Raw genomic sequence first — 15,611 nt, forward strand, 5'->3', positions numbered from 1 at the left:
AATGCCTCATGAAGTATGGTTTGGACCCATAGCATTACTAAGCATTAGGCTATTACCAAGCATTTTCTCTTGAACCCATAGCTACATTTTGGCATATAAGTTGCAAAACGTAGGGGATTTTTGCTGAGAATTGAAACTGAATAGGAAACAAAACCCCAAGCAGAATTAATTTGAACAACTTATGATGACCAAAAAACAAAAAAAAAACTGAAAAGATAGACTACTTAAATGTAACATCAATAACCTTTTCCAAATATCAGAATAGTGCCCCTTTTGTTATCTCATCAAATACTCCCACCCAATTTTCCATCATGATTTTGGATCTAGCATGTCAGATCAAATGTTAAGGTACCAAAAGAGAAAATAAAGATTTTCATTGAATTGGATGAAAAGATTTATAAATGCTCTATTATAAAGGTTTTCTCGTTACAAAGTATATATCTTTTTACAAAGCTACGGGCTCTACCTTCCATCGCCACTTGTAACTTCTCTTGCTCAAAATGTTCTTCAATTTGAAATACATCTCCACTCGCTTAACCCAACTATTCATGTCATCTTCTGAAACAACAAAATTTTTAATTTCCTCCATCAATCTTCATTCAATCCATAAGTCATTTATGTTCTTGTTTTGAAATTCCCTTCTGCTATGTAGAAATTGCTTCATTGAGACTTGCAGAATTCTCATCTTGCTGTGTATTACAGTTGATGTTCTCTTGTAGTTCATCAAGCCTTCTTGTAGCATCTTATCTATTATCATCCTTGTGTCTCTTCATTATATTCTTGAAATCCTTATCTGAACTGTGCGTTCTTGTGTGTAAACCATGAATGGCAGCCCAAATTCGTGGGCTATGATGCAAATGTAAGGAATGTGTTGAGCATAATGGAAAGTATTTAATAAAGAACTAATCTTTATTATATTACTCATTGGAAACAAAATATCCCTACTGCAGTGAAAAGATTGACGAATGTTTTATAGCAATTTGGGAGCCTAATGTCTCCCTTACAACCAAAGAATACCTCCCTCTCCAAACTTTAATTTCTCCTGCTCCCTATTATTATATACTTTACTAATTACTGTACTTTGGGCTATTTGGGCCTGAATCCCTTGCCTTTCTGCCTCTTCTTACATAAACTCTACTAGGCTATTTCTTCTTGCAACCCCATATTTTTTTCCTGCACATCCCATATTTTTGAAAATCCCAAAAATACCCCTTCTCCAAAGTTATGCAATATGAGAGTGTGATGAAAAATTAGGGTTTTGGACAGGTGGTATTATTCCAAGTGGTATTCCTTGCTGTGAGTTCATCTTGCAAAGGTGATGGTGGTGCCTCCTTGTGATTACTGAACCAAATATGAACAATTTCACGTTTAAAAAAACAAATATGAACCAAAATGCATCCTTGACCATACGTTCGGTAATGACTTTTCGGATTAGAAACACATTTCAGATACCCAAATCCATAACGTAATTTGGGTTATTTAACCTACATGATTCTATAATCCGGAACGAGATTTCGGATCCGAAAGTATTCCAGATTGTACAATCCGACATGTACAAATACATATTGGATTTTACAATCTATAATTTTTTTGGATCCGAAATCTCATTGCTAACTATAGAGTTCGTCATGTTACCTAAACTTGCATGCATTATGGATTTTAAAATCAAGAATGAATTTTGAATCTGGAAAAAATCGCATGATAGATACACCTCAACCAAGAAAAGTGAATGTGAAAAACTACGAAACTCAATTACCTAATTACCTCTCACTCTTTGCGAAGCACTATAGAGGAACCACTTTCTTCTTCACAAGCTTTGAGCAATGGAGGTGTGGAGGTTGAAGCTGTTAGATGTTAAGATGTGTGTTTATGTTAATTGGGCTCACCCCATTCTGTATTAAGGGCCTTGGCCCATATCTTACATTATAAATCAACTATCCTATGTGTATGCAAAATACACAAGGGAGATTTTTCCCAATCTTCTCCATTATTCCCATGGTATCTAGAGCTTAGGATTAGTTCCAGCTCCACATTCTTTGGCACACATCACCGCCGATGTCGGCACTGCCGTCGCTGGAGTTTCAGAATCGTCCGACGACCACACCTTCGGAATCGTCTCGCCCGGACGAAAACCGTGGTGCAAAGATCGCGGCGAACAGACCACCCACGCGCCGCCACGTGCTGCCGCAACAGTCGCCGGCGCCGCCGCTTCCCACTGCACGTGCCGGCGCGTCGTCGGAGATTTTATCCGCCGACAAGGACCGTCGTGATCGCCTCCTCGCCCTCTTTTTGGATCTGTGGTCATTGCGTCAGTCGGAGCACTTTGGATTCTTAGGGTTTCTCCCTCTCCATGGCGTCTTCCTCGTCTACAAACACCTCTGTTGGTGGCTCATCATCTGATCCCTCAATATACACCATTTATGTGAGTGTACACTTGTCCATTGACAAATTAAATGGCACAAATTATGCAACATGGGCGTCCGACATCAAACTTTGGTTGAAGAGTCAGGGGTACGTAGATCACCTTACTCAAAATGTGACTACTGCTACCACAGATGACACTTCCCGCTGGATGAAAATTGATGCCCGGTTATGCATTGTTATAAAGTCCATCATTCGCTCCTCACTTTAACCAATGTTTCGATCATATGAAACATGCTCAGAAGTATGGGCACAAGGGAAGTTGTTATACACAAATGACACTAAGCGTCTTTATGGTGTTTGTCAATATTTATTCACTGTTATTGGTCCACGCAGTCCTGGTCCCATGGCAAAATATTTGGGTAAAGTTCATGCCCTCCTTCATGATTTTAATGAGTTATTACCTTCTGCTGAAGAACTGGAACGATCAAAGTTCTTCATGTTGTTGGCATTATACGGACTCTTTGATGATTTCTCTCATGTCCGTGATCAAATTTTGGGTTCTCCTTGCATACCCAACTTTACTTCTACTTGTTTTGCTCTTTTGCGTACACCGAGCAAACTAGTCACTGAGATATCTCCTCATACTGATGATTCCTCAGTTATGGCTGTCCAACGTGATGATCAAAGTCGGTCTCGCAAGCCAAGTAATGGACGTCCAAAATGTGACCATTGTGGCAAGTTAAGCCACAAAATTGATAGATGTTATGCGCTTCATGGACGTCCTCCTCGACCTGTAGCAATGACTAATTCTGATCCACCTCCCCGATCACCGTCTGCAGACCATCCTAATTCATCTAATACTGTAGAAAACCCTGCTATCTTTCACGAATTTCTCAGATGGTATGAGGATCGTCAGCACTCTAGTTCCACTATATATGCATCTGTTGCACATACAGGTACACCTTTTGTTGGTCTGACTCAATTTCACTCCCTCGGACCTTGGGTCCTTGACTCAGGCGCCACCGATCATATCACTTGTAACAAGTCCTTGTTTTCTTCCTTGTCATGTCCGGATAATTTACCCTCGGTAACAATTGCTGATGGGTCTAGAGTCTCATCTCATGGTGTTGGTACTGTTCATATTTTTCCGTCCATATCCATTGATCATGTACTTTATTTCCCTGGGTCTACCTTTAGCTTGTTGTCCATAAGTCGTTTAACTCGTGCCCTTAATTGTGTTATTTCATTTACCAAAGATTCTGTTTGGTTGTAGGATCGAAGTTCGAAACACATGATTGGCACAGGATGTAAGTCTCATGGCCTATATCATCTCTGCCCTTCTCTACATGTTGGCATAATCATGGAGTCAGCATCCCTTCCTCATGCTCAGTTAGGTCATACTAGTCTTGCCAAACTCATCCGAGTTTGTTGAAATTATCAAGTTTCTCGTGTGAGTCTTGTCAGTTAGGAAAGCATACTCGTAGTTCCTTTCCCGTAGTGTCTCACAACGAGCATCGTCCCCCTTTTCATTGGTTCATTCTGATATTTGGGGACCTAGTCGTGTGAAGTCCACTTTAGGTTTTCAGTATTTTGTTATCTTTATTGATGACTATTCCAGATGTACTTGGTTGTTTTTAATGAAGAATCGTTCTGAGTTGTTTACTATTTTCCAATCATTTTTCAATGAAATAAAAACACAGTTTGGGGTTTCTATTCGAACTTTATGCAGTGATAAAAACTGTGTTGGACCCCAAACTGTGTTTTTATTTCATGGAAAAATGATTGGAAAATAGTAAATAACTCAGAACGATTCTTCATTAAAAACAATCAAGTATATCTGGAATAGTCATCAATAAAGGTAACAAAATACTGAAAACCTAAAGTGGACTTAACACGACTAGGTCTCCAAATATTAGAATGAACCAATGAAAAGGGGGACGACGCTCGTTGTGAGATACTACAAGGAAAGAAACTACAAGTATGCTTCTTAACTGACAAGACTCACACGACAAACTTGATAATTTTGACAAACTCGGAACAAGTTGCTGAGTTTGGCAAGACTAGGATGACCTAACTGAGCATGAAGAAGGGATGCTGACTCCATGATTATGCCAACATGTAGAGAAGGGCATAGATGATATAGGCCATGAGACTTACATCCTGTGCCAATCATGTGTTTCGAACTTCGGTTCTGCAACCAAACAAAATCTTTGGTAAATGAAATAACACAATTAAGGGCACGAGTTAAACAATTTATGGACAATAAGTTGAAGTTGAGTGTCATTTGTGTATAACAACTTCGCTTGTGCCCATACTCTGAACATGTTTCATATGATCAAAACATTTGTTTCAGTGAGGAGCGAATGATGGACTTTATAACAATGCATAACTGGGCATCAATTTTCATCAAGCAGGAAGTGTCATCTATGGTAGCAGTAGTCAGATTTTGAGTATGATGATCTACATACCCCTGACTCTTCAACCAAAGTTTGATGTCGGACGCCCATGTTGCATAATTTGTGCCATTTAACTTGTCCAAACTTGTCAATGGACAAGTGTACATTCACATAATTGGTGTATATTGAGGGATCAGATGATGAGCCACCAACAAAGGTGTTTGTAGACGAGAAAGACGCCATGGAGACGGAGAATCCCTAAAAATCCAAAGTGCTTCGATTGACGCTGTTGAATATAGTGAAAAACTATATTTGAATTAATCTCCCTATACACTCATAGGGTTCTCTATTTATAATAGAAGAAATATGGGCTAAGCCCAAAATACAAATGAGAAATAATAACAAACTAACTAAAAGATAAGAGATATAATATATCTAACACTCCTCCTCAAGCTGGAGCATACAAATTGTATGAACTAAGCTTGGAATAGATGAACTCAGTGTTGAACTAGATGATTTGTCTTCAAGAATGTGAGGCAAACAAGCAGCTTGTGAAACTTCAACTTCAAAAGTGGATGAAGGAGAGCAGTGGTGGATAATGACAAGATGCAAGGACTGATTCCCAATCAATGATGGATGAGTGACGGTATCAACAGTAGTAGCTGAAAGCTAAGAGCTACAAAACTGCAGGGACTACACTAAATCCTCATCAATGATGGATGGGTGACGGGATCAACAGTAGTAGCTGAAATCTACAAAACTGCAGGGACTACACCCATATTTATGTGACTTGCAGTGTCTTGGAAACGTACTCCCCCTTAGTGTGAAGGGCGGAAATGTGAAACAAAACAAAATATTAAGCTACAATGCTGAAACAAAGGCATCAAAGATCCAAAGACATGTTGGAGGTCCAAAATTCTTTGCTGGACAACTCTCAAGTGGTGATACTTAGCAGTGTATCACAAGAAGATCGGACTAAACTCTAGCCCAAGAAGAACTGACGTAGTTGCGTCTGTTTGAGACGGTAGCGACTGCAGCGGCGGTTGATAGCTATAAAACTGTAGGGACTAAATTGCCATCACTGACTGATGGGGCCTGTAGTGGCTGGAAGCGACAAAACTACAGGGACTGCCATCACTAACTGACTAGGTGATGGGGCCTACAGTGGTTGGAAGCATACAGCGGCAAACAGCGTGGACAACGGCAAGCGGACAGCGGCAAACGGCGCCTGGATCGCGGCAAACATCGCCTGGACAGTGGAAACCCTAGGTATGAGCCCAAGCCAACAAAACGGAGAAACAGGAACCAAAGCACACTCAAGAAGCTTCGGCGAGACGATCTGCAGTGACGCGGTGAAACTCCGACACCTGGAAGGCGGCGCGTGTAGAACACGCGGCCGAGACTGGCCGAGAAGAAGCGGCGCGTGGTGAGGAGTCTGGTCATCACTTCGACGGGGTTGGCCGTTGCTCGAGGAGACGCTTCAGATCCGCTGGTCACCGGTAGAAACTGTGACGGCGGCGGCCACGGCAGCGGCGCGACGGTGGCCGGAGTTAGCAGCGACGGCAGCGGAAAGTGGCGGCGACAGTAGTGGCACACTAGGTCTGGACTGGTGCTGATTGTGGCAGAGATTTAAGAAGAAAAAATGGACAGCCCACTGAGATATTAGGGGCTGCCGGCGGCCGCCGACAGACAGCAGAGACCACCAAAAGAGGATCAGAGAACTTGCTCTGATACCATGTTGAATATAGTGAAAAACTATATTTGAATTAATCTCCCTTGTGTAAAATACACACATAGGGTTCTCTATTTATAATAGAAGAAATATGGGCTAACCCCAAATTACAAATGAGAAATAATAACAAACTAACTAAAAGATAAAAGATATAATATATCTAACAGACGCAATGACCACAGATCCAGAAAGAGGGCAAGGAGGCGATCACAACGGTCCTGGTCAGCGGTCGAAATCTCCAGCGACGCGAACTGAAGCGGTGGCGCCGTCGACTGTTGCGGCGGCGCGGGGTGGTGCGTTCGCCGCTATCTTTGCTCCAGGGTAGTCGCCCGGCCGAGATGATTCCGAAGGTGTGGTCGTCGGTCGATTCTGGAACTCCGGTGACGGCGGTGATGTGTGCCAGAGATCGTGGAGCAGGAACTAATCTTAAGCTCTAGATTCCATGTGAATAATGGGGAAGATTGGGAGAAATCTCCCTTGTGTATTTCGCATACACATAGGGTAGTTTATTTATAATGTAAGATATGGGCCAAGGCCCTTAATACAGAATGGACTTAGCCCAATTAACATAAACACACCTCTTAACATCTAACAACCATGAATACCTTTCTCAACTGTTTAAACATTTTATGGCTTCTCATGACATTCTTATACCCATCAACCAAATGTGCTTATACCCATCGACCAAATAGAGTGGCTGAGCGCAAGAATAAACGCCTTATTGAAACAACTCACTGCATGTTATCTTATAAAGCACATGTGCTTATACCCATCAACCAAATGGAGTGGCTGAAAGCTAGATTGGTTGCCAAAGGCTACACACATATTGTTGGTTTGGATTATGGTGATACTTTTTCTCCAGTGGCAAAAATGACCTCTATTCGCCTATTCATTTCCATGGTCGCTCTTCGACAATGGCCTCTTTACCAACTTGATATAAAAAATGCTTTCCTTAATGGTGATTTGCATGAAGAAATTTATATGGAGCAACCGCCCGACTTTGTTGCTCACGGGAAGTCATCTGGATTGGTATGTTATCTTCTCAAAAATCCTTATATGGCCTAAAACAGTCTCCTCGGGCCTGGTTTGGTAAATTCAGCTATGTTGTTCAACAGTTTGGTATGTCTCGCAATAAAGTGGATCATTCAGTGTTCTATCGCCACTCAAGTGCTGGATGTATCTACTTAATAGTGTTTGTCGATGACATTGTTCTCACATTAAGCGACTATCTTGGCATCTCTCAAATGAAACAACACCTTTGTCACCATTTTCAAACCAAAGATCTTGGCAAACTTCGGTACTTTTTGGGTATTGAAGTAACACAACCCAACACTTGTATTGTCATATCTCAGAGGAAGTATGCGTTAGACATCTTGGAGGAAACAGGGTTAACGAACTCTAAATCTGTTGAGACACCTATGAATCCTAACATCAAACTCCTACCAAATCAGGTGGAGCCTTTCTCAGATCCTGAACGGTGCAGAAGATTAGTTGGTAAATTAAATTATCTTACTGTTACGCGTCCTGGCATTTCCTTCGCAGTTAGGATGGTGAGTCAATTCCGAAACTCCCCATGTGAAGACCATTGGGATGCAGTTGTTCGCATACTGAAGTATATTAAAGGATCACCTGGAAAAGGTTTGCTATATGGTCCTAACAACGATACAAAAATCGTTTGCTATTTAGATGCTGATTGGGCTGGTTTCCCTTTTGATAAGAGATCTACTTCTGGATATTGTGTCCCTATTGGTGGCAACATGATATCTTGGAAAAGTAAGAAGCAAAGTGTTGTGGCAAGGTCCAGCGCAGAAGCAGAATATAGAGCTATGGCATCAGCTACTTACGGGATTGTGTGGCTTAAACAATTACTTAGTGAATTGAAATTTGGAGATGTCACTCCCATGACACTTATATGTGATAATCAAGTTGCTCTCCATATTAGCTCTAACCCTGTCTTCCAAAGAGAACCAAGCACATTGAAGTTGATTGTCATTTTATTCAAGAAAAAATCAGATTCGGAGATATCAAGACTGAGTTCTTTAACTCAAGTAACCAGTTGACAGACATATTCACTAAGTCGTTACGAGGACCTAGAATTCACTATCTTTGTAACAAGCTTGGAACATATGATTTATATGCTCCATCTTGAGGGGGAGTGTTAGATGTTAAGATGTGTGTTTATGTTAATTGGGCTCAGCCCATTCTGTATTAAGGGCCTTGGCGCAGATCTTACATTATAAATAAACTATCCTATGTGTATGCAAAATACACAAGGGAGATTTCTCCCAATCTTCTCCATTATTTGCAGAAGCTATGGAGGTGCAGATCGTTCATGCTTCAAGTAATGGAGGTCCAGGGAGCTTCAACCAATGCATATACACTGTAGCTTTCCAACAATGGAGGTGTGCCTTTGGGCAATGGAGGTGCACAAGCTATAGGCGCAGAAGTGTATGAGATGCAGCGGCTAGGTTTACATGGAGATAGGTTTTGGGATTTTCATATTAGAATTTTTAATAATTTTTAAATAAAGGGTATTTAGGTAATTTTTCTTTGAGCTATGGGGTGCAGGGAGAAAATATGGGGGTGCAGGAAGAAACAGCCAGTCTACTAATGGGAGATCTGTTGCTAACAGAAAGCATAAAAACAAACAACTTTCATAGCTGTGAGGAAAAGGGTGGGGAATTCAAGGTTGAATTTCTGCTCAAAGCTATGCGTGTAACGGTTAGGAACCCAGTATTGAAAAGAGAGAGAAGAGTAATATTCTTTATTGTATAGATGGAAAAGAACACAAAAATAGTAAAACACTCTCTCCTTCAAGGGTTTCCCCTTCACAAAGAGTTAAAGCTCAATCTACAAAATTATCCCCAAAAAGTGCCTAGCATACTAGGACCCCCCAACTATATAAAGGAAACCTCACTCACCCTAACAACCTAATTAACAGATTAACAGCTACTTCTTAATATGTTTCCTCCTATCATACACATTATATCTTATTAGTAGCTGTGATTGATCACCATTACATGTGTCTTCATATTATTCTCTTTATTTTCTTTCATCTATATATTTCTAGTTATTTTTAGTGTTAAAAAATTAGGGTTATCTGATGGGTTCTCTAAGAACCACTTTTTTTACAATGCTTTATGGTTCTTGCAGCTGGAATTGTACTCTTTCTTCTTGTGGAGAAGGTAGTGAGGTATGTTGAAGAAAACTCGGGAGAAGCTAATTCATGGTCACATGGACACCATCACCATAACCACAATAGCAAGAAAAAATTGAAAGACGATAACTTTTCTAATGATGCAAAGGAAGACAGATTGCTAGACGAGAGAAAAGATGATCCAGTGTCATCTGACGCTTTAAAGGGAGATAATCCTTCTGAATCTGAAACCTTGCTCAGAAAGGTAAGATGAGCAATGGAACATCACTTCGGCTGACTGAGGTTGGCATGCTCCATTGGTTTGGTTTGAAGCATTTTGATGTTTTACCCTTCAGATGTTTGACCAGTTGGGCTGGCAATGCAATTAAAAAAGGGAATATGATAATAAATATGCAAAACATGAACAGCTATAGTTTGTTTACTCTCGTATAATTCTGTATTACACATTTAGCTTGAATGGAATATTGGAGGGAATGGGGAAAATTTCATCTAATAGTTGACATACTTGTATCACAGAGAATCGGAAGCAAGGTGACCAAAAGTAGTGTTGATAGCTCCTCAGATGATATAAAATCTTCAAATGTTAAAGAACCAGTTAGATTACCAACAAACCTTGTGTTTGGTTATCTCAATCTTTTCTCAGATGGAGTGGTAAGCTATATTGTGATATTTTATTGGCTGTAAAATGAAGAAAAGCTTTCAAGTGTATTTATGCAAAATATGTTAATATTGCAGCATAATTTCACAGATGGAATGGCTTTAGGAAGTGCATTCTTGCTTTATGGATCTGTTGGTGGCTGGTCTAGAACCCTGTTTTTGCTGGCACATGAGCTTCCTCAAGAGGTTCAAAATCATCTTTGTTCTGTCACATGTTCACTATTATGCTATCTGCAGAATATTTTCATCTCATTTTTTAGGCATAACTTCAAATTGTAATGTGCAGTTTCCTGAAGGCCTGAAAGTTTTGTTTTTGTTTATGGAGTTTATTTTTCTTATGGCCTAATATTGGCTAGAAGTGATTAATTCTTTTTATTACTCGATTTTAATAAGAAAAATTTAGCTCTAATATGCTAAAACCTGCAAGATGTTGTCAAAATAGCCAAAACGCATGATTTACATGATGGCACTGAATTAAATTATATTGTTTTTATAATCTTCACTGTTTTGTATAACAAGAACAAGTTACTATAAAATTTCGTGAAAAATGTTATACAGATTCACCTGGAGATATACATGCACATATGTATGCATAAATATACATTGCCTGTTTATATTCAGATTTGAAATGTATGTCTAATTAAAAAAAAAAATTCTTACCTATAATCCTTGTCACTATTCATCTGCTTACTTTTATGAAATATATGTCTATGTCGTTTGACTTGCTGTGCATTGTTAATGCACATTCGATACCATTTAGTTCCATGTTATGATTCTGTTTCTTATATGATTTTCTTAAACTGGTGTTTACTTGAATCTTGTACATTTTTAAGCAATGGTGACTGTGCAATAATAGAGAAGATTAGGAGAAATCTCCCTTATGTGTTTAGCATATACATAGGGTAGTTTATTTATAATGTAAGATAAGGGTTAAACCCTAAATACAAAATGGGCTAAGCCCAATTAACATAAACACACAACTTAACATCTAACACTCCCCCTCAAGCTGGAGCATATAAATCATATGTTCCAAGCTTGTTAAAAAGATAGTCAATTCTTGGTCCTCGTAAGGACTTGGTGAATATGTCTGCCAACTGGTTGCTTGAGTTAACGAACTCAGTCTTGATATCTCCGGATATGATTTTTTCTCTAATAAAATGACAATCAACTTCAATGTGCTTGGTTCTCTCATGGAAGACAGGGTTAGAGCTAATATGAAGAGCAGCTTGATTATCACATATAAGTGTCATGAGTGACATCTCCAAATTTCAATTCACTAAGTAATTGTTTAAGCCACAGAAGCTCGCAAGTAGCAGATGCCATAGCTCTATATTATGCTTCTGCGCTAGACCTTGCCACAACACTTTGCTTCTTACTTTTCCAAGATATCAGGTTGCCACAATAGAGACACAATATCCAGAAGTAGACCTCCTATAAGATGGGGAACCAGCCCAATCAGCGTCTGAATAACAAACGATTTTTGTATCGTTGTTAGGGCCATATAGCAAACCTTTTCCAGGTGATCCTTTAATATACTTCAGTATGCGAACAACTGCATCCCAATGGTCTTCACATGGGGAGTATAGAAATTGACTCACCACACTAACTGCGAAGGAAATGTCAGGACGCGTAACAGTAAGATAGTTTAATTTACCAACTAATCTTCTGTACCGTTCAGGATCTGAGAAAGGCTCCTCCTGATTTGGTAGGAGTTTGATGTTAGGATCCATAGGTGTCTCAACAGATTTACAGTTCATTAACCCTGTTTTCTCCAAGATGTCTAATACCATCATTGGATTGTGCTACTTCAATACCCAAAAAGTACCGGAGTTTGCCAAGATCTTTGGTTTGAAAATGCTGACAAAGGTGTTGTTTCATCTGAGAGATGCCGAGATAGTCACTTCCTGTGAGAACAATATCATCGACATACACTATTAAGTAAATACATCCAGCACTTGAGTGGCGATAGAACACTGAATGATCCGCTTCACTGCGAGACATACCAAATTGTTGAACAACACAGCTGAATTTACCAAACCAGGCCCGAGGAGATTGTTTTAGGCCATATAAGGATTTGCGAAGACGACATACCAATCCAGATGACTCCCCCTGAGCAACAAAGTCAGGCGGTTGCTCCATATAAATTTCTTCATGCAAATCACCATTTAGGAAAGCATTTTTGACATCAAGTTGGTAAAGAGGCCATTGTCGAAGAGCGGCCATGGCAATGAATAGGCGAACAAAGGTCATTTTTGCCACTGGAGAAAAAGTATCACCATAATCCAAACCAAAAATCTGTGTGTAGCCTTTGGCAACCATTCGAGCTTTCAGACGATCAATTGTGCCATCAGGGCCAACCTTGACAGCATACACCCACCTGCAACCAACAACAGACTTTCCAGATGGTAATTGGACAAGCTCCCAAGTTCCACTTTTCTGTAAAGCACTTAATTCATCCAGCATAGCTTGACGCCAGCCAGGATGAGTTAAGGCATCACCCACAGATTTAGGAAGTGACACAGAAGAAATGGATGAGAGACAAGTGTAAAAAGATGGAGATAATCTGTGGTAACTAAGAACAGTATAATGGGGGGAAGGGTTACGGGTAATAGGCAAGTCAGACTCATTTGCTGGAGCCGGAGGAGACACAGGAGGCGGCACTGGAAGTGAGTCATGAGGGAGACAATTGCGGCGACTATAAACCTGAAGGGGTGGTGGTGAAGGACGATCCTGTGGTGAATGAGAGTCTAAAGAAGGAGACAAAATGGGTGGAGCATCACCAGGAGGATCACAGATAAGAGGAATATCAACAGTAACAGGGAGAGGTACAAAACTAGAAGATAGATGTGTAAAGTAAAAAGAAGATTCATCAAAAGTGACATCAGCAGAGATAAAATGACGATTGAGGGAAGGGGAAAAACACTTATAGCCCTTTTGTGACCGTGGAAATCCTAAGAAGACACATTTGTGAGACCTAGGAGACAACTTATCAAGACCAGGACTAAAATCATGAACAAAACATGTAGACCCAAAAACTCTAAGAGGTAATGGATGTAGAGGGTCTTGGGGAAATAAGATAGAATGAGGGATTTTGTTATCTAGGACGGAAGATGGCATGCGGTTGATAAGATAACATGCCGTGAGAACAGCATCACTCCAAAAACGTGAGGGTACTTGACCATGAATGAGAAGGGTACGAGTTGTTTCAATAAGGTGTCTATTCTTGCGCTCAGCCACCCTATTTTGTTGAGGGGTATAGGCACATGAGGTTTGGTGAAGAATGCCATGAGAAGCCATGAAATGTTTAAACGGTTAAGAAAGGTATTCACGGTCATTATCACTGCGTAAAGTGCGAATAGAAACCCCAAACTGAGTTTTTATTTCATTGAAAAAAGATTGAAAAATAGAAAACAACTCAGAACAATTCTTCATGAGAAACAACCAAGTACATCTAGAATAGTCATCAATAAAGGTAACAAAATACTGAAATCCGAAAGTTGACTTAACACGACTAGGTCCCCAAATATCAGAATGAACCAATGAAAAGGGGGATGACGCTCTTTGTGAAACACTACGAGGAAAGGAACTACGAGTATGTTTACCTAACTGACAAGACTCACACGACAAACTTGATAATTTCGACAGACTCGGAACAAGTTGCTGCAGTTTGGCAAGACTTGGATGACCTAACTGAGCATGAAGAAGGGATGGTGACTCCATGATTACGCCAGCATGTGGAGAAGGGCTGAGATGATATAGGCCATGAGACTCACATCCTGTGCCAATCATGTGTTTCGAACTCCGGTCCTGCAACCAAACAGAATCTTTGGTAAATGAAATAACACAATTAAGGGAACGAGTTAGACGACTTATGGACAATAAGTTAAAAGGAGACCCAGGAACATAAAGTACATTATCAATGGATATGGACGAAAAAATATGAACAGTACCAATACCATGAGATGAGACTCTAGACCCATCAGCCATCGTTACCGAGGGTAACTTATCCGGGCATGACAAGGAAGAAAACAAGGACTTGTTACCAGTGATATGATCGGTGGCGCCTGAGTCAAGGACCCAAGATCCGAGAGAGTGAGTCAAACCAACAAAAGGGGTACTTGTGCATATAATAGAAGCAGATGTAGTGGAACTAGAGTGCTGACGGTCCTCATACCATCTGAAAAATTCCTGAAAGAGTACAGAGTTATTTATGGTATTTGATGAAGTAGGATGGTCTGAAGACGGTGATCGGGGAGGTGGATAAGAATTAGCCATTGCTATAGGTCGAGGAGGACGTCGATGAAGCGCATAACATCTATCAATTTTGTGGCCTAGCTTGCCACAGTGGTCACATTTTGGACGTCCTTTACCTGGTTGGCGAGACCGACTCCGATCATCAAGTTGGGCAGCCATGGAGAGGGAGAAACCCTAAAAATCCAAAGTGCTCCGATTGACGCAACGACCATAGATCCAGAAAGAGGGCGAGGAGGCGATCGCGGCGGTGCTGATCGGCGGCGGAAATCTCCGGCGACGCGCCGGCACGCGTGGCGGGAAGCGGCAACAGCGGTGACTGTTGCGGCGGCGCGTGGAGGGGCGTGGGTGGTCCGTTCGCCGCGACCTTTGGACCACGGTGGTCGCCCGACCGAGACGATTCCAATGGTGTGGTCGTCGGTCGATTCTGGAACTCCGGCGACGGCGGCGGCGACGGCGGCGGAGGTGACGGCGACGGCAGCGGCGGCGGCAACGACTGCAGTGACAGCGGCGGTGATGGGTACCGGAGACCGTGGAGTTGGCGGGAACTATTCTTGTGCTCTGATACCATGTGCAATAATAGAGAAGATTAGGAGAAATCTCCCTTATGTGTTTAGCATACACATAGGGTAGTTTATTTATAATGTAAGATAAGGGTTAAACCCTAAATACAGAATGGGCTAAGCCCAATTAACATAAACACACAACTTAACATCTAACAGTGACATTCTAGTTTCTCGGGAGTCTTCAAACTGTTTGAAGCTATGAACAAGTGCAAGAGCTAATAGGTGCATGTATAAACTGTGAGGAATATTCATACTAATTGGAAAAAAAAACAATTGGCGATACCAGATGCATTATTCATTGTTGTTTTGCAATTCTCTTTGGAGTTCCACATTATTGTTAAATAATTATTAGTCTCTAGCTTTTCTAGTTTATCTCTTTAAAGCAGTTACAGGTCTCGAAATAACTCCAATGTTTATTAGCTCTTCATTCTTGATCAGATGTTGACTCAATTTTATTCACTCTGTTCATGTCAGCTTCTTGTTTTGTC

General features: G+C 40.7%; 1 protein-coding gene across 1 annotated transcript in view; it reads left to right on the plus strand.

Moving 5' to 3' along the window:
• Positions 1-15,611, plus strand: part of IAR1 (ZIP metal ion transporter family) — a 34,336-nt gene that overhangs the window by 16,414 nt on the left and 2,311 nt on the right. The window contains exons 6-8 of the mRNA XM_088104001.1: positions 9,646-9,893; positions 10,166-10,300; positions 10,385-10,492. Coding sequence (XP_087960127.1) covers positions 9,646-9,893; positions 10,166-10,300; positions 10,385-10,492 — 491 coding nt within the window. The remainder of the gene's footprint in view (positions 1-9,645; positions 9,894-10,165; positions 10,301-10,384; positions 10,493-15,611) is intronic.

The sequence above is a fragment of the Vigna umbellata genome, chromosome 1 (genome assembly GCF_029865625.1).
Source record: "Vigna umbellata cultivar VRB3 chromosome 1, Vumbellata_1.0, whole genome shotgun sequence".
NCBI classification, from domain to species: Eukaryota; Viridiplantae; Streptophyta; class Magnoliopsida; order Fabales; family Fabaceae; genus Vigna; species Vigna umbellata.